The sequence below is a fragment of the Nyctereutes procyonoides genome, unplaced genomic scaffold, assembly GCF_905146905.1.
Source record: "Nyctereutes procyonoides isolate TBG_1078 unplaced genomic scaffold, NYPRO_anot_genome, whole genome shotgun sequence".
NCBI classification, from domain to species: Eukaryota; Metazoa; Chordata; class Mammalia; order Carnivora; family Canidae; genus Nyctereutes; species Nyctereutes procyonoides.
The window spans coordinates 63,864,766-63,888,463 of record NW_026575135.1 but is presented as its reverse complement, the minus strand read 5'-3'; the positions used below and the strand labels follow the sequence as shown (position 1 = coordinate 63,888,463).

General features: G+C 42.5%; 1 protein-coding gene across 4 annotated transcripts in view; it reads left to right on the top strand.

Annotated features, from left to right (window-relative positions):
• Positions 1–23,698, top strand: part of PRR16 (proline rich 16) — a 199,362-nt gene that overhangs the window by 3,220 nt on the left and 172,444 nt on the right. The window contains exon 1 of one of the 4 annotated variants that reach the window (XM_055302524.1): positions 21,605–21,990. The exons of 1 other annotated variant lie outside the window; for it this stretch is intronic. In XM_055302524.1, the coding sequence (XP_055158499.1) occupies positions 21,832–21,990 (159 nt within the window). In that variant the 5' untranslated portion in view covers positions 21,605–21,831. Of the gene's footprint in view, positions 1–21,604; positions 21,991–22,697; positions 22,704–23,698 lie in introns of those variants that run through there. 2 more of the 4 variants (XM_055302526.1, XM_055302528.1) reach the window with 2 other exon arrangements.

Genomic DNA, 23,698 nt, shown 5'->3' with positions numbered 1-23,698 from the left:
TTTTTCTGACATCAACTTTATGGTCCAAGTAATAGATTTCAGCCATCAGAGAAAACATTCCAGACCCTTTTTTTTCATAGTTACATTATTAAAGAGCTGGAAAGAAAATGAGAAAAACAGTTTGTCAGTTACATAAACATGGAGTGTTTTTAACAAATATTCTCTGATTTTAGAATAAAGAAAATATTATTAATGGTAAGAAATATGTGGCCCAAATATTGGTAAAGATAAAAAAATGCATCTGTGTGTCTGTAATGTTGATGGAATGTAGCAAAGGAAAGAAGCAAAGAACACAGGTGATGACTTATTTTTGTCTCTTGGTAAAATCTCCTATGAAAAACAAAGCAAGGCAAGAAAAGTGAAGAATTTGACTTATACTACCCAGGTCATCAAGCAGTGTACTTTAACGTTTCTAGGCACCTGATACAAGTTCACTGAGTAAATGATTAATTGGAAATACTAAATATTGCAGGTGGAAAATATATGAGGTTCATAAAATAAAATGTTGTCATTGTGCAGAAAAATTGAAACCCAGAAAGGATAGAAACATATTCAAGTTTATAGAGTCATGACAGATAATGAATGGTGTTTCTGGTTTTGTGTTTTCGTTTTTGTTTTTAACTCCAGCAGTAGCAGGTAAGGCTACTGAATTTATAGTCAGTCAGCCTTGGGATCAATTCAGAACTCTGCTACTTCTTGTGCAGAACTTTCACATTCAGGGGTGCCTGGGTGGCTCAGTTGGTTAAGCGTCTTATCTTTGGCTCAGATCATGATCTTGGGGTTCTCTGCTCAACGGGGAGTCTCCTTCACCCTCTCTCTCTGCCCCTCCCCCTGCTCATCTCTCTCTCTCTGTCAAATAAATAAATAAAATCTTTTTTTTAAAAAAAAAGAACCTCCACATGCAGTTAAGTTCTTTATTTTTTATTTTTTTATTTATTTATGATAGTCACAAAGAGAGAGAGAGAGAGAGGCAGAGACATAGGCAGAGGGAGAAGCAGGCTCCATGCATGGGGAGCCCGACGTGGGATTCGATCCCGGGTCTCCAGGATCGCGCCCCGGGCCAAAGGCAGGCGCCAAACCGCTGCGCCACCCAGGGATCCCAGTTAAGTTCTTTCTGCCTCAGTGTTCGCATCTGTACATGGGGATAAACATTATGGAACTTAGGATGTTTGGAAGGATGGAATGAACTAATACATCTAAAGCATTGGGCAGAGTGCATAGCAAGGAACACTGCAGATGAAATCTTTTTCGTGTTTTGCTGTACCACAGACTTTTCATCAAGGACTTATCATCCAAGCTTTTGAGTTGAAAAGATAGTCTAAATTTCTTTTTTTCTTTTAAAGATTTTATTTATTTATTCATGAGAGATACAGAAAGAGAGAGGCAGAAACATAGGCAGAGGGAGAAGCAGGCTCCATGCAGGAAGCCTGATGTGGGACTCGATCCTGGGATTCCAGGATCATGCCTCGAGCCAAAGGCAGGTGCTCAACTACTGAGCCACCCAGGTGTCCCGATAGTCTAAATTTCTAAGGTGATCTCTAGGGAGCAGGAAGACAGCAGTCACTCAAGTTTCCTGTGATATGTTCTTCAGGACCCACTTGAATATCTTCCCACTATCATTGTGGTTTTTTTTTAACATTTATTTATTTATTCATGAGAGACACAGAGAGAGAGGCAGAGACATAGGCAGAGGGATAAGCAGACTCCCTGCAGGGAGCCGGATGTGGGACTTGATCCCAGGGCTCCAGAATCATGACCTGAGCCAAAGGCAAATGCTCAACCACTGAGCCACCCAGGTGTCCATCATTGTGGTTTTCTTGTACAAACCAACAGTCTAGATTTATTATTTCCTGATTACTTCTTTCATATATATATATATATATATATAAAGATATATATGTGATTTTATTTATTTATTTGAGACAGGGAGAGAGAGCACAAGCAGTGGGGAGAGGGAGAGAGGGAGAAGCAGACTCCTCACTGAGCAAGGAGCCTGATGAGGGGCTCTATGATCCCCAAGACCCCACGATCATGACCTGAGCCAAAGGGAGACACCTAACCGATGAGCCACCCAGGTGCCTCTACTGATTACCTCTATTATCTAAAGCAAACAGGTTACTCAGCAGCAAACTGACCACTGAAATCTGTAGTCCATTTGGACAAATAACTTTGTAATTAGCCCTTACTTACAGGTGTGGAAATAGGGAGCGTGCAGTGAGGAAAACACTTCTGGCTGTATGGCTTTTACACAGGGGCATGGGTATGAGTGACAGTGTCATATTGATTAACACAAAATTAGCAAGAAAAGGCAGTAAGTATCCACTGAGATGCCTTGTACACACCTGGTGCTCATAAATTTCTGTTTTAATAAACTAGGTTAAAAGATATGGAGTTGGAATATGTTCCAGGCATAGTTTTTCTGAAGGACATAGGAAACATATCAAGGACTTTGCAAATGCTTAGCATTCAATCAAATACATATATCATATGTATCAATCATATATATGTATGTGTATATATATACATGTGTATTTTGTATACACACATTATATACGTGTATTGTGTGTGTGTATATATATATATATGTATATATATATAGTGTCAGTAGCTAGAATCAAGGCTTTGATAGGAAAGATGTGGGTACATGAGACTAAGGATGGGTATATTGAGGTAGAGGCAGTTGAAATATACTAACTCCGAGATTCCCTCAAGCTCTCTATGCCTGTGGACTTACTCTGTTCTGCCTTATTAGAGAAAAATGGTCACCCTTGTTCAAAGACATAACTGGTATTTGCCTTTCAGGGCAGTCTTGACCTATTCAGGATTATTCCTCAGCTACTCTCCTTGCCACCATACCAATAATTTTGTCAAATCTGAGCATGACTCGAGACGGGAAGAGCTCATTATGTGAAGAGAAGAGAGGAATTTTTTGCCAAAGGAGCTATCAAACCTAACTAATATAACATGCCTAATACATGCCAAAATCTATTGGAGACTATGTCTGTGAGTGGAGACTAAAGACCCTGAACCAGAAGGGACAAGAATATAATTGTGGAAATAAGAGAGTTTTCAATTTGAGGCACTAGTTGCATGCCTTAGAAATTAACACCTTGACCCAGGCCTTTGGAGATTGATAGTAATGTGCTTCTTGGATGATTCTTAGAAACTTGCAAAACGCGATGGCTCACCTTCAGTGAGTTAGCAGAATAGCTATGGGAGAATGTGCGAGAATGGGTCTAGAGTCTCAGAAAAGAGCAAGTGCTAGAATGAATCTGCTATGGAAAATTGGAAGAGACTCCAGTTGCAAATGCCAAAGCAATAAAGGATGTGCTGGTGAACACCAGCATTCCTAATTACCTCAATAATGGCTGTCCTCTGTATGACAGGATTGACAGTGGACAATTCCATCACTCAGTGAGGATGAGAGAATCCCAGAATAGCCAGACTCAGGGGGCAGCACTTAATCATCAAAAGCAATGTGGGTGTAATGACCAGAAGGGGCATCTCAGTCAAATAGCAGCCTTGAGACATCTTACAGCTGGGTCATCCTTGGAGATGACTCCTAAAACATGATGTACTCAGAGTGTCTGTTTTATATACGTAGCCCTGGTGGTGCAATTCATGTTTAAGAGCTCTTGATGGGACGACACTAGGTCACAGTAGGAGGTCAGTCTTCTTCTGACACTGTTGTGGACTGAATGTGTCCTCCCAGAATTCACAAGTTGAAGCCCTATGCCCCACGGTGATGGTATTTAGAGATGAGGCATTTGGGATCTAATTAGGGTTAGTTAGCTAATGAGATCATAGATTAGATCTCATAGGGTAGATTAGAGCCCTCATGATGGGATTACTGCTTTTGTAAGAGGAAACCCTAAAGAGGCTCACTCCCTTGGTCTCTGTTTCTCCCTGTAAGGACACAGTGAGATGGAGGACATCTACAAGGCAAAAGAAGAGGCTCAGATGAACTTACCTTTCTGGCATCTTGATCTTGGACTTGCCAGCTCCCAGACTGAAATATAAATGACTCTTATTTCATCCAAGTCCATGGTATTTTGTTATTGCCTGTTTTATTTATACTCCTCTGCTTTCCTCACATCTTTCCATGCTCTCCTTGAGAATACTCAGGCAAGAATCTCTGTCTCAGGTTCTGCTACTGGGGAACCCAACATAGTATAGTAATGTTTATTTACATATTTACTGAGTATATACCAGTGCCAGGCACGTCCACACAAGATATGCAACAGTGAATAAGACAAGCACTTTAGTGGCTTCATAGGGCTCAGAGGCTAGTGATCTCATTAGCATTATTTACTAAGCATTTTATTAATGAGATCTGACAGGGATTTCTAAGAATACTTTTATTCATTTCATAATGTCTTTTAAAGTTTTTATTAGCTTCTGGATGTATTGTGTTTTGATCAGAGAATATGCCAAATAGTATCTTATTTACAGAAAATGTACCAAGGGCTTAATACATTTGATACATATTCCAGAAATATTCAAAGATCAAGTATCTTACTTGACTTCTCAACCTACTCTTGTCTTATACTTTTCTGGTGTTATTCCATAGGTGCCATATTTTCTGGTTTCTCATTGATATTTTTAAATGGGTTTCGTTTATAAAAGTATTTCCTCTGGTTTCTTTATTAAATTATCTCTTCAATCATCCTCTTTGCTATTTTTTTTTTAAATTTTTTTTTATTTATTTATGATAGTCACAGAGAGAGAGAGAGAGAGAGAGAGAGAGAGAGAGAGAGAGAGGCAGAGATATAGGCAGAGGGAGAAGCAGGCTCCATGCACCGGGAGCCCGACGTGGGATTCGATCCCGGGTCTCCAGGATCACGCCCTGGGCCAAAGGCAGGCGCCAAACCACTGCGCCACCCAGGGATCCCTCCTCTTTGCTATTTTTAAAGTTGATTTTTGTACTTGTTTTGCAGTAATCAGTCCCCATATTCTTTGTTTCTCTCTCTCTCTCTCTCTCTCTCTCTCTCTCTCTCTCTCTCTCTCTCCCTCCCTCCCTCTGCTCCTGCTGCTCCCCATCCTTATTTGAGGAGATCTATTCCCCATCTCAGTGTTTGCCAGCAATCATGGACTGCCAGTTTCCCTATTCTTTCCATATTCCTCTTGGGTACTGTTGAGGACCTGAGTACACGTCAGGTACAACCATAAGGCACATTATGATGTATGATTCCAGGCTCATTCTTGGCACTTAGAGTTGGTGTATTTCTGCCTTAAGAAATGGTCTCATTTTACTCTCTGCTGTCTTCTTATGCATCAAACTTAAAGAATTAGTCTTTATGTGAAAACATACAATTTCTAGTGTGCAGAGCTACATCTTGGCCTTTTCCTGTCTTACTTAATTTTACATCCCAGGGCTCTACCCTCCCGCCTGGGTTTCAATTTGCCACCACTTATATCTCCTCTTCCCATAGTTGTCCCTACGTTGTTCCCATAGTTATCTGTCAGCCACAGCCTCTGCCTGGAAGAGGAGCTATGTAGGTGGACATTACTATATTCTGATCACATTAAGAAGGAATATTAACAGTGGTTAAGGTTGCTTTCACCTAATACTTTTGTTAGTGATCCAGCATCTAATTTTGGAAACAAAATTTCAGGAGGCAGAATCATCAGACCCCTTGGGCAAAGAAACATTTAAAACCACAACCAGCTATTTATATTTTTAGATTTTTTTTAAATAATAAATTTATTTTTTTATTGGTGTTCAATTTGCCAACATACAGAATAACATCCAGTGCTCATCCCGTCAAGTGCCCCCCTCAGTGCCCGCCACCCAGTCACCCCCACCCCCCACCCTCCTCCCCTTCCACCACCCCTAGTTCATTTCCCAGAGTTAGGAGTCTTCATGTTCTGTCTCCCTTTCTGATAATTCCTACCCATTTCTTCTCCCTTCCCTTCTATTCCCTTTCACTATTATTTATATTCCCCAAATGAATGAGACCATATAGTATTTAAATGCATGTTAACTTCAGCTACATTTTTCCAAAGGACAGATGCATTCACACTCAACAGATACCCTGAGAGCACTTCTTGAGAATATGATCAGCAACGGTCCACTCTCTCCATGCCTCAATGAAAATCCATCCAATGTGTCTTTCAAGTCTTCCATTTTATAGAACTATTGTGGAGACTGGAGGGGTCCAACAATATATAACTCTATAGAAAAATGCAGATACCGTGAAATACTGCACAGGGTTGAGTTGCATCTGTCATTATAAAATATTCAGATGAGAACACCTAAATAGGAAGAATAAGCCAGCATGGCATGGAAAAACACAACTTCTAACAGAGTTTCTAAAATAATTAATATGTAACACAATTTTAATACATTCTTCTCAAGTTAATTGGCAGCACAATTGACTATTCTTGTATGAAAGATGTAACCACAGGAGTTAAAATAATTCAACTGCATTTTAAAAATATTTATTTCCACCTATCATTGTGTTGCCCAATCTCTTTTATTTGCCTGACATTGCCTATGGAAGAAACAGTTGGCACAATTATACACATATAGTGCCCAAATATGTTTTATAGCTTAGAAGAATAATCTGAACAAGGTGTATATGATGGAAAAGTTATTTGCACAATTTAAATGGAAGAGCTAAAGAAAAAAACCACTAGAAATATATAAAATTTTGTGCACCTGTGAAAATGTGTTACTTTGATCATTTAAATTTGCCAAAATTCTACTGTTTTGAGCTAATATGTAAGTAATTTATTAAATAAACTGGTTATGAATGCACTCATATTCCAAGGTGGGCATGTGGATGGAAGTATGAGCCCGAAGATACACCTTCTATTGTAAAACACACACACACGTATGTATTATTTTCCTGCAATGACTGTCAATTTAGTACAAAAGCTGGGACCCTCATTCACTCTTCTCTGAGAGTAAAGGAATTCCTACACAGTTCTTTTATATTCGTGCAAGTAGGGCCTCAACTGGTTGGCCAGCCATATGTATGTAGACGTGTTCTACTTGTACTGTGTATAATAAGGCAGGGTGAAGTAAAACATGGTGCTTTCACATAGGGTAATTTGAAAAGAGTTTAATAAAAGAAAAGGTGACAAGAGTGCTCAGGGTATAGTGACATCAAGCCGTGGTTCAGAATGTGAGGTGAGGCCGAGGTCTGAAGAGAAAAGTGGGAAGAAGGGAATACATGGAACCCAGAAAGGCTTTTGTCAAGGGCTGTGAAACTTGCGGACACAGTCAGCTGTGCAGGAAATATGCTAAAAGAATATTCTTCCTCTAGTTCCCATCGTCTAAACCAGTGTGGGGGCAGCCGGGTGGCTCAGCTGTTTAGCGCCGCCTTCAACCCAGGGCGTGATCCTGGAGACCTGGGATCGAGTCCCACGTCAGACTCCCTGCATGGAGCCTGCTTCTCCCTCTGCCTGTGTCTCTGCCTCTCTCTCTCTGTGTCTTTCATTAATAAACAAATAAAATCTTAAAAAATAAATAAACTAGTGTAGAAAGCAGAGAATAAAGGAACGCATGGATGTAATCCACACAGGTGGGTCTTCTGTGCAGAGATCACTGCAAAAACTAGTGGAGAGTTTGTCTGGTTTCATTAATTCAAACTCTTGCTCTGGTGACTGTTTCATCAGGCTCCATTCATCACCTCTCCATCCCTACCTGCCGTCCAGCCTGCATTTTGTGGCCGCAGAATCAGCCTAGTAGAAAGGGACTGGGGAGCTCCATTTAGCTTTACTTGGGCTATTCTTACAAAATGGAAAAGATTTTAAGGTATCTGTCATGTCAAAATCAAAAGGAGACTACTGAGTTAATTTTATAACATGTAAGTGATGACTGGAATAGTAAAACCCTGTGTATTACAACCCTGAGTTTCAAGCCTGGAAACATGCATGTTGTCACATAAATGAGAAATAGCTCATACCTCTACCAGAATCAGTACCACATAAGTCATTGATTTGGGGGCTGCAGTTCATAAAGCAATAAATAAGTGAAAATCCTGGGTCAGGAGCAAATTGAATCCAGTGGTTATATTATTGCAGAATTGGGTACACGGTGTGGTTTTCACACTGTTCCAACTATCAGTTCACTCGCTATAAATTACCTGGCATTCAGCTTATCAAAAGAGGAGCTAGCTGAACGTTACCTAGTGCTAGAGCCTGATGATGTGCCAGTGGGGTCTAAGTCACACTTTCTGTTCATGTGCTGCTCTACCAAACAGCTCAGAAATGTCAAGAATGTTACTAAGCTGCCAGTGTGTCAAATGCATGGTGGAAAGTACATGGCAAAAAGCTTTCCCTTTTGTTTTCTTGGTTGCATTAGTGTATTCTGAGCTCTTTTATGGCTCCAGATGGGCAACATTTGAACAACTGCTTTCCTTTCATAGAAAACACTGTCATGCCCTTGAGGCAGGGAAAGTCCGATTGTTATAGCTCATACTGTTCTGCTACAGAATTATTAACCCAAACCTTTGAGTGGATTCACTCTAATAGTCACAGTCTTTGAGGTTTCTTTGAATAAATCTTGATCTGAATTTGAGAATGGGTTACTTTTCCTTAAGTAATTCAAACCAAATAGAGCCCTCCCAACTTCTCGCTCTCCTATTCCCAAATACCCTGTAGTAAATAAAGATTGAGTTTGGTTATCAGGCAGCTATAAATAGGCAAATTCTCCTCTTTAGGGGGGTGTCTGACCTAAAGCAGAAAACATGCAAGTTTTTGGCACAGCAAAGAGAATCAGGGGTGCAGGGTATGAAAGACTAACGAGCTGGGAAGCTTTTCATTGTAGAAACTCAATGAGCAAGAATGAGGACACCAGCTTTGTGCTGCTGGTTGTCCTACAACAGTTGTGTGATCTCAATTAAGGCTCCTAACCTTAAAGTGAGGATAATAGTACTGCTCCATTCGAGTTTTATTGCTTGATACTGAGCATCAAGGGAGATGATGATGTGACAATAGGCAGTGGATGGAAAATAGGATCTATGCAAATGCAGCCTGATTAAAAGTAGCAGAACAAAATTTGTGGTTTTTTTTTTTTTGGAAAAACACGTGAGGATAAAAATACTACCAAAACATGCAACATGATTTCTGATAAAGCCCTCCTATACCAAATAATCTAGGTATACAGAATCAATTCTTAGGAAAAGCAAAATATGATCAAGAGTAATCATCACTAGAAAGTTTTGGAATAGATCTTAGTAAATTTTGCTCCATGAAATTCTTTAAGCAGAATACTTACAGGTGTTATGTTTTAGGAAGAAGTAAGGGAAGGGATGGGAAGGGAAAAACAAGACATGGAAAGTTATGGGATTCTATGGTCAAATAAAATAAATTTGGAAACTAAAATTAAACAGATAAGATTTTTCAGACTTTAACACCCTGATATTTACCTTCATCATATATAAGAGGGGCACATGGTATGCAGTGTTTCAAAAGCATTTTTTTTAATTGAAGCTGCTGGAATATACTTTGAAAAAATTGATGTTGTAGAGAGGTTTACTTAAGCACTTCTGGAAAGCAGCCAAGTCCTGGAACAGTGGAGGTAGCAGGTTCCTTGATGCATAGAGAACATCAATCAAAACAAACAGAAAAAATAACAGTGACTAACATTTGTTCAGTAACTCACAGATTACAAAACATTTCCACATAATTATCTCTTGATTCTCAATTCACTTTTGCAAATAGGTCCTGTAAACACACTGGCAGATAAAGAAGCAAATGGTGGTGGAGTTTCAGTGTCTAAAATCACAGAACTAGTGAGAGAATAGGAGTTTCAAATCTAAAGTGTCCAACTTCGAATCTACTGAGTTTCCACCATCACCTGCTGCTTTATTTTTTTAGAAAGAATAAGAGAGACAGTGTAGCACTTTGCAATAGTTCCTTAAAAACCCAAAATAAGGGATAGAGACTTTTCCTTCTATTAGATCCTAAAAACCACAGGGCAAAGTGGTTTTTAAAGGAAACCTCTCTAGGGCCTTTTAGATATCTGGACAGTTGATATGAGTGGCATTTAATGGGATGAGGGACAATATACCGTCCCACTGTGCTATGTGGGAAAGGGCTGAACTATTTTCGAATGCCCTGCTAAACTACAAGCTGAGCTTATGTTAAGCACAGTAGAAATATGGTCTAGCAGGACTTTATACGTGGTAATACTAAAAAGTTTGTACAAAAATTATGTGAAAAGCTAATGTATAAGGTGTTATGATGGGATACCACTTGGAATAAAGACACTGTCTTAAATTGATCAACACTGAGCATTCTTCTGTATTAATTTTGGCATTGACAAATACATGCTGGGTTGAAACTGGTTTCAGAGAATTAGAGGGGCACCTGGAGCTCAGTAGGTTAAGCGGCCAACTCTTGTTTTCAGCTCTGGTTATGATCTCAGGGTTGGGAGATTGAGACCTCACCTGGCTCACATTCAGCATGGAGTCTGCTTGAGATTCTCTCTGTCTCCCTCTGCCCCTGCCCCCACCTCTCTCTCTCTCTCTCTCTCTCTCTCTCTCAAAATAAAATAAAAAAATACCTTTTTTAAAAAAATTAGAAGTTATTATAAAAGAAATAAAACATCTGACAAGTGTGAAAAGGATATTGAGAAAAATTTAACAATATTAGAGCCAAATAATGAAATAGAGATATCAAGGCTTTGATCAAATTTCAGGAGTGACAAATGGTTAAAAATATTTCCTATGTTGCCATCCAATACACTTTTGAAACGTAATAAGAAATCTGTGTTATGGTGATCCCTGGGTGGCTCAGCAGTTTCGCGCCTGCCTTTGACCCAGGGCGCGATCCTGGAGTCCCGGGATCGAGTCCCACGTCGGGCTCCCGGCATGGAGCCTGTTTCTCCCTCTGCCTGTGTCTCTGCCTCTCTCTCTCTCTATCATAAATAAATAAAAATAAATCTTAAAAAAATCTGTGTTATGAAAAGTTACATACTATTTTTTTTGGCTCTATTACCAAGTTAACAGTTTCTTTTCTATCTTCTGATACTGTCCTTGGAGGTCTCCTATACAGCTTTTCTAGAACCTATAGTACTAATGCTTTCTTTTTCTCATCCCTGCTGACTTTCAAAGAATATTGTCATTAAGACCTGTCAGAGTACTAGAGATTGGTCATAGGCCTCAAGATGTAGGAGCTTTTAAGGTAGGAGAGATGGTTCTTATGATACCTAATTATTATATAGTGCTTTTGAAAAGATTCAGTTTAAGGACAGCTAATGTTCTTCTGACCTATTTGTATCATTCTAGGGTCCATATATGATCAAGTATCAGAAGGTCTGATTCTAGTCACTTCTTAATTCTGTGTAATCTCTCTGAACTCAGTGTCTATATTAGTCAAATTAAACGATTTGGATGAAATGGCTTCTAAGGTCATTTCCAATCCTGAAATTCTAAGATTTTCTTTTTTTTTTTTAAGATTTTATTTATTTATTCATGAGAGACACACAGAGAGAGGAAGAGGGAGAAGCAGGCTCCCTGAGGGGAGCCTGATATGGGACTTGATCCCAGGACCCCGGGATCATACCCTGAGACAAAGGCAGATGCTCAACCACTGAGCCACCCAGGTGCCCCTACTGAAATCTCACTGTAATGAATATTTTACAGTAGAGTGCAAGCACCTGCTTATTTTGTGATGTTGACTATCCTTATACATGAACTTTGACAATAATATCTGGTCCTTGAATGGTATATCCTTTACATACACACTTGAACTCTGCAGGAAAATAGCACCTACAATCACTTGGTTTCCTATTAGATGATACATTCATTTTGCTTATTTTTCCTTCAGTCCACTGAGATGCATCATTACCAGATTGTGTATGACTTTTAAGTATATTTCAAAGCATATTAGAATGAAAACTAGCAAATAACATAAACTCAAAATCTTAAAATCAAACTTGACTTCCTTTACACTGATGTCTTGAATTAGTTGCCAGGGCATGTTGCTGATACCTCCTCATTCCTGAAAAACCTATGGATTATTTCCAGTCCAGCCTCATTATTCCTATTTAGTTATCCCTGAGGCTGTATCAATTGTGCATCCACGACAACCACCCTAACTGGGCCACCTGCTGTTTCTCTCTCCAGACTCCTTTCTCTCCATGTCAGGGGACTTTAACATTCAACTTCTCAGCTTGTGAATTGCAGAACCCCAGAAAGCATTGTTCAGTACACACTGCATGCATTAACCAGACTCCACAGCTTAACTCAAACACTCTCTAAGAGATAACATCATCTTTATGTAATAATAGAACTCCTCTAAGGTGGGTACTACCTAACTTAGAGAGCTCTGGCTGCCATAACATAATACCATAGACTGCGTGGCTTAAACAACAGAGATTTATTTTCTCGTAGTTTTGGAGGATGAGAAGCCGGAGATCAGCATGCCAGCAGATTTGGTTCCTAGTGAGAGTTCTTGTCCTGGGCTTGCAGATGGCTGCTCTCTTGCTATGTCCTGACAAGAAAGGGCCTGTCGTTGGTGCTTGCACAGAGAGGGATAGAGAAGGGAAGAAAGAGATAAGGGGAAAGAAGGAGGGGTAAGTGAGAGAGAAGTATTGAGAGAGTGCTTCTTCTATTAGAAGTCACTAATCCTGTCATGAAGGTCCATTCTGATTACTTACATAACCCCAATTACCTCCCAAAGCCCCATCTCCAAATAACACTGGGCTTGGGCTTAAACACAGGAATTTTGAGGGAGCGCAAACATTCAGTCAATAACATCACACTTCAGGCTCCCCCACATTTATCTCCCTCACACATGCAAAATGCATCCATCCCATCCCAACAGCCCCCCAAATCTTAGTTTGTTCTGGGATTAACCCTACAGCCTAAAATCCAGAATGTCATCTCAATATCATCAAAATCAAATATGGGTGAGAACTGGAGATATAATTCATCCTGAAGCAAAATTGTTTTTCAACTGTGAACCTGTGAAACCAGACAGCTGGTTAATGTGCTTCCACCATACCATGGTGGGACAGGTATACGATAAACACTACTGTTCCAAAAGGGAGAAATACAAGGAAAGGGAGATGGGTCCCCAGCAAGTCCAATATCTAGTAAGGCAAATTTCATTAGATGTTAAAGTTCAAGAATCATCAATCCTCTTTGGTTCAGAGGGGGCAGTCGTCCCACTTCTGTGGCTCTGCTGGGTTGCATTACAACCCCCCAGGCTGTGAGCTCTCTGGTTCCATGGCTTTGCAGGATGGACTCATCTCCAAGACTTTGGTTGAGGCCTATCCAATCTGTTAAAACCAAAATGGTGGCCCGGATGATCTCTGAATTGCCTTTGGGGGGTCCTTCTTCCCCTTTCTTGAAGAAAGGTGTAAGTTCACATCCTAATAACACTATGACTCAATCCTATAGGATCTAACGAGTCTGACAGCCTTTCTTTACTTTGTCCCATCTCCATCCCCTTCCATTCAAACTGGCTGTATTCAATTTATACAATCTCAGCCCCACCCTTGTGTTCTCTCTCTCTTTTTTTAAAGATTTTATTTTATTTGTTTATTCATGAGACAGAGAGAGAGAGAGAGAGAGAGAGAGAGAGGCAGAGACATAGGCAGAGGGAGAAGCAGACTCCATGCAGGGACTCCAGGATCATGCCCTGGCCTGAAGGCACGTGCTAAACCGCTGAGCCACTCAGGGATCTCCTTGTATTCTCTTTTGAATGCACTTACTTATTATTTATTTTTACAAAATGGTCAGGCTAATAGTTTTCTTAATGATTAAGTTCTGGTTCCTTTTATATATATATATATATATATTTAATTTTTAAAGATTTTATTTATTTATTCATGAGAGACACACAGAGACAGGCAGAGACATAGGCAGAGGGAGAAGTGGGCTCCCGGCAGGGAGCCCGATGTGGGACTCGATCCCAGGGAGCCCGATGTGGGACTCGATCCCAGGACTCTGAGATCACGCCCTGAGCCAAAGGCAGATACTCAACCACTGAGCCACTCAGGCGTCCCAGTTCTGGTTCCTTTTAACCTAATAGTTCCTCCCTCAATTCATCTCTTTCTTATGTGTTACAATCTAAGCAACCAGGAGGAGGCACACTGCTCCTTCAACTTATTGCTTAAAAATCTCCTTTGTTAAATATCCGATTGCATTGCTCCCAAGTTCTCCATCCTACAACACAGGAAAATGCCAAAACAATTCAACCAAGTTCTTTGCCTCTTTATAACAAGGATTGACTTTCTTCCAGTTTCCAATAAAATATCCCTTATGTCCATCTGAGAACTCACCAGGATGGTCCATCATGTCCATATTTCTACAAACATTCTGTGCATAAGTATTTATGCACTCCCTGAAAGGATGGAGCCTTGCTCTCTCACTGTCCTCTTCCTCAGTCCCCACTAGACTAGCCCTAATATCCATAGTTCTAGCACACACCTCAAAAACCCTGCAGCCTCTGCCTCTCACCCAGCTCCAAAGCTGCTTTCACATTTTTACATATTTGGTCCAGCAGTGTTCTACTTCTCAGTATCAAAATCTATGTTCAAATTACCATCTGACTCAGTAATCCCACTCCTGGAAATATATCCAAAGGAAATGAAATCAGGATCTTGAAGAGCTATCCATACTCCTATGTTCATTGAAGCATTATTCACAATAGCTAAGATCTGGAAACAACCTGAGCGTTATTCAACCATGAATGAGTAAAGAAGACATCTCTCTCTCTCTCATTCTCTCTTTCTCTGTCTCTCAGTGTTGTATTATGTAGCCACCAAAAAGAAACAAACCCCACAGGGACACCTGAATGGCTCAGTGGTTGAATGTCTGCCTTCAGCTCAGTGCATAATCCTGGGGTCCTGGTATTGAGTCCTGCATCGGGCTCCCTGTAGGGAGCCTGTTTCTCCCTCTGGCTATGTCTCTGCCTCTCTCTGTGGGTCTCTCATGAATAAATAAATAAAATCTTAAAAAAAAAAGCTGAACCCATAGAAAGAGACAGTAGAGTGGTGGTTACTAGTGGTAGGGAATGGTGAAAAAGGGGAGATATTTGTCAAAGGGTACAAACTATTATAAGATGAGTAAGTTCTAGGATCTAATGCTATAGCATAGTGACTGTAGCTATCAACACTGTATTACATACTTGAAAGTTCCCCAGAGAGAAGATCTTAACTGTTTTCATTCCATAAAGGAAATGGTAAGCATGTGATAGGATGAAGGCATTAGCTAACATAATGGTGGCCCTCCTTTTACAACATGTAAATCATCACATTGTACACCTTAAACTTCTATAGCATTATATGTCACCTATCTCAATAAAGCTGGGAAAAAACAAAACAAAACAAAATCTATCTAAGCTTGGGCTTCCCATAGCAGAATACTAAAAGCTAGGTGACTTAAATAACTGTTACTTATTTTCTCATAGTTTTGGAAGTTAGGAAATCCAAAATCAGGGTGGTGGCCAATTCAGGTCCTAGCGAATTGGGGATTCCTAGGTCTGGGATGTCTGTCTTCCCACAGTAGCCTCACATGGCCTTTCCTTGGTGCATGCTCATAGAAGGAGACATCTCTCTCTTCCTCTCCTTATAAAGCCACTAAAGCTGGGGCGCCTTGGTGGCATAGTTGGTTAAGTGGATTTCTCTTTCCTTCCGCTCAGGGTATGATCTCATTGAGGTGCAATTGAGCTCCTCATCGGGCTCCATGCTCAGAGCAGTATCTGCTTGAGTTTCTCTCTCCTCCTTCTGCCCCTCCCCCCACATTCTCCTTTTCTCTCTCTCTGGAATATACAAAATCTTAAAAAAAAAAAAAAAAAAAAAAAAAAACAAAAACAAAACCTCATGCTATTCCAAGGCCCCACTTTCATGAACTAATTTAAGTCTAGCTACCTCCCAAAGGCTCCATCTCCAAATGCCATCATTTGGCATTCAATATGTGGGGCTTCAATATGTGAATACATTGGAGATACAAACATTCAGTCTATAGCAATATATATTTGAAGCTTGGGTTGAGGCTTGGGCCAAAACTCATGGACTTTTGGTGAGCAAGACAGATTAAAGAGTGCAAGTAGCCTGTCAATCCAATAGAGTAATAGCTTGATTGTGGAACTAAAACTGCATACTCTATCCAACCATACACAATGGATGACATTGCTGGCCACCTTATACCTGGCAGGACCTGGCTTTTTTTCCCTAAGGGCCAGAGTACTTGTTAAGCAGAGGAAAGAGTACAATAGCTGCCAACTTCTCTGTCCACCATGACTTTATCAAAACCAGTAATTCTTCCTGGCTCACCCTAACTTACTTTCTTGGAGGGAAACAAAAACTAAGACAAAAACTAGGGATCCTGAAACTTAAAAGGACAGCGATCGCCAAGTATCCACTGAAATTAATTGGGTGCATGAATGATTGAGTAGAATTTTCAATGATCTTGGTGCTACTAGTGTATATTGTTTTCTACTAAATGATCAGGTTTTCCTTGGTTGTAGCTGAATCGCCTTCCAGGGAAAGAGGTTGCTAAGCTGTCAAACTGTGCAGAGTGGCAGTTGGCCAGGTTTTAAAAACACCTTTCTGGCATGTCTGTTAAGTAGTTGTGCAGTATCAAAAGTCTCAGGTTCTCTCTTCACTTGGCCCTGAAGTTTAAAGCCGAGAGGCAGAATGAGATGTCAGGCACAAGTCCCAGGGATTCAGGATGAGTGGAAACTCGCGAAGGCTTAGGTGAAGTGCATAATTGTTTCAAAATTGCTTGCACGTGTGGTGGGGCAGTTTGGCAGCTCTGGGATGAGTGAGGTCTTCCAAGCTGGGACCCTGAGATGGGACTGGATGAAGGGTTCTTGGTATGGGTAAACTGAACGCCCAATCTAAGACGAGTGAAACTAGCTTAGGGAAGATGTGGAAAAAAAAAAAGTAAGGTATATGATCCTTAAGTTAAGGTCTATATGGAGGATACTTGTTATTTTTATATTCCCAGAGGTACATCTCCTTTTTTTGGTGGAGAAATAGGGCACTGGTGTAGGCAACTTGATCCAAGTTGGGCCAGTCATTGTACATCCTCACCACCCGTTGCTCACCCAAGCATTGCTAGTCTATATGGTGTCTTTCTTCGTGTGAATCTGGAAATGACTTTGCTTCTTGAAAACACTTTACTTCTATTTACGAAAATTCTCATAATATACAGATTTTGGAGGAAAAAACTTGTTTTACTGCCACCTGCTGGATATTCATGGCAATGAGTATACAAATGGATGTCTTCTGTAGCAATGGCACAAATCTGGTATGAAGCTTTGCACCAAACCAAGTCACAAAGATTGGCTGATGTGTCCATATCCTAAGTCAGACCTATCAAAGTCTTCTCCTGGAAGCTTGCTGTGATGATCTTTCTCTTTTCTAGTTGCAAAGTTTGTGAAGATGTGAGCCTGGATGTAACAGTGACCAAATTTTAAACATGTAGAAATGAGCTTAAGAGAAAGAAGCCATCTACAAAGAGGGGTTAGGATACAGGAACAGAAAGAAATAGTCCCAGTTATCTTAGAATTTCTGGCTCCAACTCCACTTAAAGATATTTCTACCCTTACCTTTCTTTGGTTTGGCTACAAAACAATGTCCTTTGTTGAGTTAAGCAAAAGTTCAGTTTCTGTCACATGGATAAAAAGTAAAAAAACAGGGGCACCTAGGTGGCTCAGTGGTTGAGCATTTGCCTTCGGCTCAGGTCATCATCCCGGGGTCCTGGGATCGAGTCCCACATCGGGTCCCCATGGGGAGCCTGCTTCTCCCTCTGCCTGTGTCTCTGCCTTTGCCTCTCATGAATGAATGAATGAATGAATGAATGAATGAATAAATAAATAAAATCTCTTAAAACCCACACAGGTATATATTGACTTTGGACGTCAAGTAAAGTTAACTGACTATAAAGTTGGAAAAGAGCACAAGATGAGATACTCTGAGGTAATCTCAGTTTTTATACTCAAGTCATGTGTGGAATTACCTAATTGTTCCTTCTAGAACTATGTTCTGTTAAACTTAGTCACTAAGTACCCTCCGTAGTGTAGATTCTTGCCTAGAGTAGCCATTTAAAAAATATTTGTTAAATTAATCTCAAAACGCATAGAGAAGGACATTTTATTCAGTATTTTCTTTCCTTGTCAAGTATCTATTGAGGAGCTGCTTTGCTGCAATAGACAATACTTCCATTTAAACTTTGAGATCCCATTTTTTAAACCAATATGCATTTCTAGAGTAGGTGGACATCATGCCCAAAGCAGTTAAGAAAAAGGAGGCTCTTCTCCAGACAAATGGAGACCACTCCACAAAATGTCGGAGTCCACACAGAGTTCTAATTCTTAATTTGTTTTCTCTAGATGGGAAACATTGTACATAGCATCTAACCTCCCAAAGCCTGAGTTTTCTCATCTCAAACACAAATATCACTAGATGATCTTTAAGTTTTACTCTGGCTCTTTTCAGCCTGAAGTTTTCTTTTCATCTCTCAAACCAGTGATTTTCAGAAAGTGGTCCCTTTCCAGCAGCCTAGAGAACATGTTGAAAAGCAAATTTCAGACCTCACCCCAGACCCACTGGATCAGGTACCCTGGGGGTGGGGTCCAGTAATCTGTGTTTTAACAAGTTCCAGTGCATGCCATAGTTTAAGAACCACTGTCCAGACATATGCCATGTATTTAATAGTCAATGTATATATGGAAAACTTTCCTTATTTCTCTCTGATGTGTTTCACTAACAACATTTTATCTTTTTGCCACCTAATGCCCTTCACCACTCTCCCCTACAATCCTCAGTGAAAACTATTTTGGTTAGAGTAATGCTGCCATTGTTTTTTTTTCTTCATTTTTTTCAAATCTCTCTAATAACTTTATTAGATTTTACAATGAAAATAAATTCATGCAAAAGAAAAAAAAAAGAAAACCCAAAGTATCCATTATGAGTGATGTTATATTATGCACATCATCCATTGTTTGAGAATCAATGAACATCTTTCAGGTAATAAATCAGTAAGAGCCACTGCACCAAAATGGGACAAAGTATTTGGAAATATTCTTGAACTCTTTATGAATTCAAGATTATGTCAGTGTTATAACATTTCCTGCAGGCTAATAATTAGGGATCGATTGCAATAGATTACACATACACAAACATACATACACACACACTCAAGAATACTGATAAGTGCTTGTAACTAAAAAAACAACCACTAGATGATCTCCTATAATTATCCAATCCTTCTTGCTGCAAAACTCAGAAAATAGAAAGACACAGAAGAATAAAATGCTGGGTGCGCAGTCACTTCTGTGAATAAGACCTTCCTTTACTTCCTTTTAGAGATCTGTTATTGTGTCTAAGTTTGTAAGTGACGAGGTTTGAGTATGTACCTATATGTAGGTAGTTCTGGTACCTAAATAAATTTATGGCCAGATTCATCAGAAATTTTTACTATGTGTCACTTTTGCTCTGTGGTCCCCATAATTTAGCTTTAAAACATCATATATGAACCTCTGAAAGAGTCCAGGATGAGCCAAAGGGATGAATGATTTTTTCCCCCATAGGATAAAAATAGTAGAAAATAGACTTTCTGTATGTGTGTGTATATATGTGTTTGTATCCTTTTCATTCTGCTTCCTTTACCTCAGTATTTTTTAACTCTCTCTGTAAAAGTTTCCTCTTTAGGAATATTTTACCCATACCTGCGTGGTAACTGGAAGATAGTGGTAGCCACCACTGCTGAGCTCCTATAAGCTTAGTTTGGGTTTGGAAGTCAGTTTTAACTTTTCCTCTTCCAATGAACTCTATACTGTATTCAGATATAGACATAGATAGGTGATAGCTATTATTTAAGAATAAGTTATGATATGGGTGTGGATGGTGTGTTTTTTAGAGTAATAAATATGATTCAATTTTGAGCCAGCAATGGATATCATAGGACAATAGTTTTTTTTTTTTTAATCTTTAGTGAAGGAGATTCAGAGTAGCATAGATATAGTCTTATATTACAAGAGTATTGTTCTGTCAGTGGGAGAGAAAATACTACTTCTTTCTTCTCCAATATTCTTGCCTCAAACCACTATACTTTGATTTTGGGGGCTTCTGTATTCACCTGCTTGGTACTGAGTGTCAAAAATTCAAGCTGAGAGGAAAAGCACTTTTTTTTTTTTCTCATATGATCTCTTGCCATTTCTAACCATTTATCTTTATCCACAGATGATATTTAAATCTACTTTCAATTATTGCTTCTTTTTTCTCCTCTCCAATTTGCTTACTGCACACTGGTTTTCTTATTCTTTAATTGTCCCCCAGGATCCTCTGCCTTCCACCATTCTTCTTTGTCCTCTGACTTTTCAATGTATTTTTCAGTGCTGTTATTGTTTTGACACCATATCTAAATTTCTATTTTTTTTTCTGTTGCCTCTTCCTCCCTTCCCCCCATATTCCATACATGGCTTGCAATGATTTTGGAGTTAAGACTTAAGGAAGTCAGAAGAGAAGAACTGCCAAGGGTTTCTGGTCTGTAGAAACTTGTTGCAACCAACCTGAGTTGTGAGAAGGAAGAAACAAGGCCTTGCTAAGGCATGACCAAAATGGAAAGCCTATTAAAATAATCATTTGGAGTCGTGTGCACTGAAGACAATAAAGTGCAGCCATCCTGCCAGGTCAGTAGCTAACAGCCCATGGGTTTGTTACTAGGGAAATTAAAACTTTAGCTAATGAGAATGGGAGCCACCTACTGAGAATGAAACTGAAGGCTTCCTATTAACTCCCCTCCCTGGGTCCTTTTGACAACAACAGTCAGAACGTTATTTCCTATTTAGTAGCAGAAAACGTGAAATGGAGATTTAAAAAAAAAAAAAAATTGATGGAAAAAAAAAAGTTGGAGGCACTCTTCTTCAACTCTTCTAAGAGTTGCAGACTTCTTATCCCTCTACCGAAAACATACATCAGCATAGGTCATGAAAACAGAAAGGTAAATAATAAATAAATAAATAAATAAATAAATAAATAAATAAATAAATAAATAAATAAATAAGCAAGCAAGCAAGCCGTCCCAGGTAAGTACAGGCAAGATGACTTAGACAGTCGGGGTGGGGGGGGGATTTTTGGTGTGGGGACTTCAATCAATAAATCCGCTATTAGTTTTGTGGAATGAGCAGGATTAGCAACCTCTTTCAAAAATATTGCTTGAATTTCCTTCTTCCAGGGGGGAGAGGGGTTATCTTTATGCACATTCTGTCGCTCTCTCGTGCGCTCTCCCGAGCAAGTAGAACACCTCTGTTTAGCTCGTGGGTCCCCGGGAGAGTGACTGGAGGCCTTCGGCCCCTCCTTCGGTCCCGGCTGCACTGCGAGGGGCGCTTTCCTGCCCCGACCCCACTCCCGGCGCTCCTGCTGCTCTCTCCACCCGGTCGGAGAGTGGCGGGGGAGGCGAGGCTCCGCCAGCGGGTGAGGAAGGAGGCAGCGAGCCGGCTCGCGGCGGGAAGGCCCCCCACGCAGCAGGCTGCGGAGCCGAGGGCACCTCGGGGTCCCGGGCGGGCCGGGCGAGGGCTCCCGCAGGGCCGGGCGGCCGTCTCCGCGGGCGGGAGCGAGCGCGTGTGTGCGCGGGAGCGGCGGGCGGCGGCGGGCGGCGGCGGGCGGCGGCGGGAGGAGGCGCAGGCGCGCTGCTCGCCCGCCCGCAGCCCCGCGCCCAGCGCCGCGGCTCGGGGAGTAGATGGCAGCACCGCGGCGCGGCCGCCCTGCCGAGCGCCGAGCGCAGCCGCCCGCCGCCGCCCGGGGAGCGTCCACCATGCGGGGGGGTCGGGGCGCCAGCGGCCGCAGCAGCGCCAGGGACGGGGGCGCGCAGCAGCCTCCGCTCGCCCGCCTGTGCTGACCTGCTCGCCTGCCCCCAGAGAATGTCCGCCAAGCCCAAGGGGACCCCCTCCTCGTCCTCTCCAGCCGAGGGACCGCCGGCAGCCTCCAAAACCAAGGTGAAGGAGCAGATCAAGATCATCGTGGAGGACCTGGAACTAGTACTGGGCGACCTGAAAGACGTGGCCAAGGAACTTAAAGAGGTGAGAGGCGCGCGGGTGGGGAGGAGTTCGTCACCTTCCGCCCCCTCGGCGTGCCGGTCCCGTGTTCCCTGGGGACCGCGTCTTTCTTAACTCCTGGAAAACTATAGGAAGACGCCTGCACACGGACTTTCTTTGCTCTGGCGACTCCTGAGAAGAGTTTTTGCACTTTTTTTTTTCTTTTTAATCAGGAAGAAATCAACTAGTGTTTTAATCGATGGACCTGAGACGGTGGGAAGGGCGAGCGCGCGCGCGCGTGTGTGTGTGTGTGTGTGCGCGTGTGTGCGCGCGTGTCGGGTCGGCGAAGGGGGCTCCCTGGGGGTGTGTCGACCGAGGAAGAAATGAGCAGCCCGGCCAGAGCGTGCGAAATGCTCCTGCCCTGCCCTCCTGCTCCCCCAGAGTCTTTGGCCAGACGCTCCTTGCCTGGCTGGACGGGGCCGGGGTTCGGGCCCTGGGCCAGGCCGGGAGGCTCCCGCTCCCCTCCCAGCCTCTCGAGCCCCCGCTGGGAGGGAGGCGACCGGGGCTGCAGGCAGGGGAGCCCGTACTTGGGGACGGAGAGGGGGGTCTGGGACTTTCTCACTTCGGCAGTTCCTGGAGCATCCCCCTGCTCTCTGAAGGTCGCTCGCAGTAACTCGGGGGCCTTCCTGCCGGCCACCTCCTTCCTCCCTCCGGTCTTGGAGCCACTTGGCGTGGAACCTGGGCAGCGGCGCGCGTCGGTGAGAGTGTTCGTGTGGGGGTGTGCGTGCAGCAGGGTCTTGCCACTAGCGTCCTGGCTCCTGGGAACCGGACTGTTTGGGTCCTTTTCCGCCGCCCCTCCCCCCACCCCCACCCTGCCTTCCGCTTCTCCCCTCCCACCCCTGCCCCTGGCGACTGGGGTTGAAAGAAGCCGAGGCGGTGTCGGGGTGGAGGCTGCGTAAGTCCTGCTGCTGCTCCCGGCGGGAGGGGGGGCGGGGTGGGGTCTCCCGCGAGCCGGCCCCGCCGGCAGCCCCGGGCGTCGCCGAGCGGGTGGCGGGGGCCGAGCCGCTGCTCCGCTGCGGGAGGGCGGCCCGTGCGGTGCTCGGTCCGGGAGTCCGCACCCGCAGTTGTGCGAGAGCTGAGACTGTAACTTCTCAGGTGGTGGGAAGGGGAGGACTCCAGAATTTGTACTCCGGTGTTCTGAGGCCAAGTGGGAGGGCCCTGAGGGTTGTTAGGCTGTCTGGCCTCTCGACATCCACCTCTCCTCTCCACTTCGCCATCCAAACGTGAGGAAAGAGCCCCCTCCACGCCCACCTGCCCAGCCCAGATCCCTCCCCCCCCCGGACTTCCCCCCACCTCCAGGAACTGAGCTCCGCATTTGCTACACCACCTGGAAATCTGTTAACATGGCCCATTCGCCGGCCGGTTGGGTTTGCCAGTGGTCGTTGCAGAGACAGAACGTAATTACCACTGGGGTCCTGAGAGTGGAGATTGTTGGAGCTGCTAAGTGCGAGGATCCGAGTTGTCCGAGCTGGCGGGGCTTCCGTGGGATCGTTGCTGCACAACTGCCTGGTTGACGGGTGGCGAGGGTACGCGTTGAAATCCAAGTCTAAAGATGCACTTCGTTTCTTCGTTGTTATTCTTTTATTTGACACCTTTGGCAGGCTGTGTTTTCATCTGAAACATTATGGCGTTTCAAAAAATGAACAAATGTGGGCACATTCCTTTTGGCAGAATTGTGCTTTATAGTAGTGAA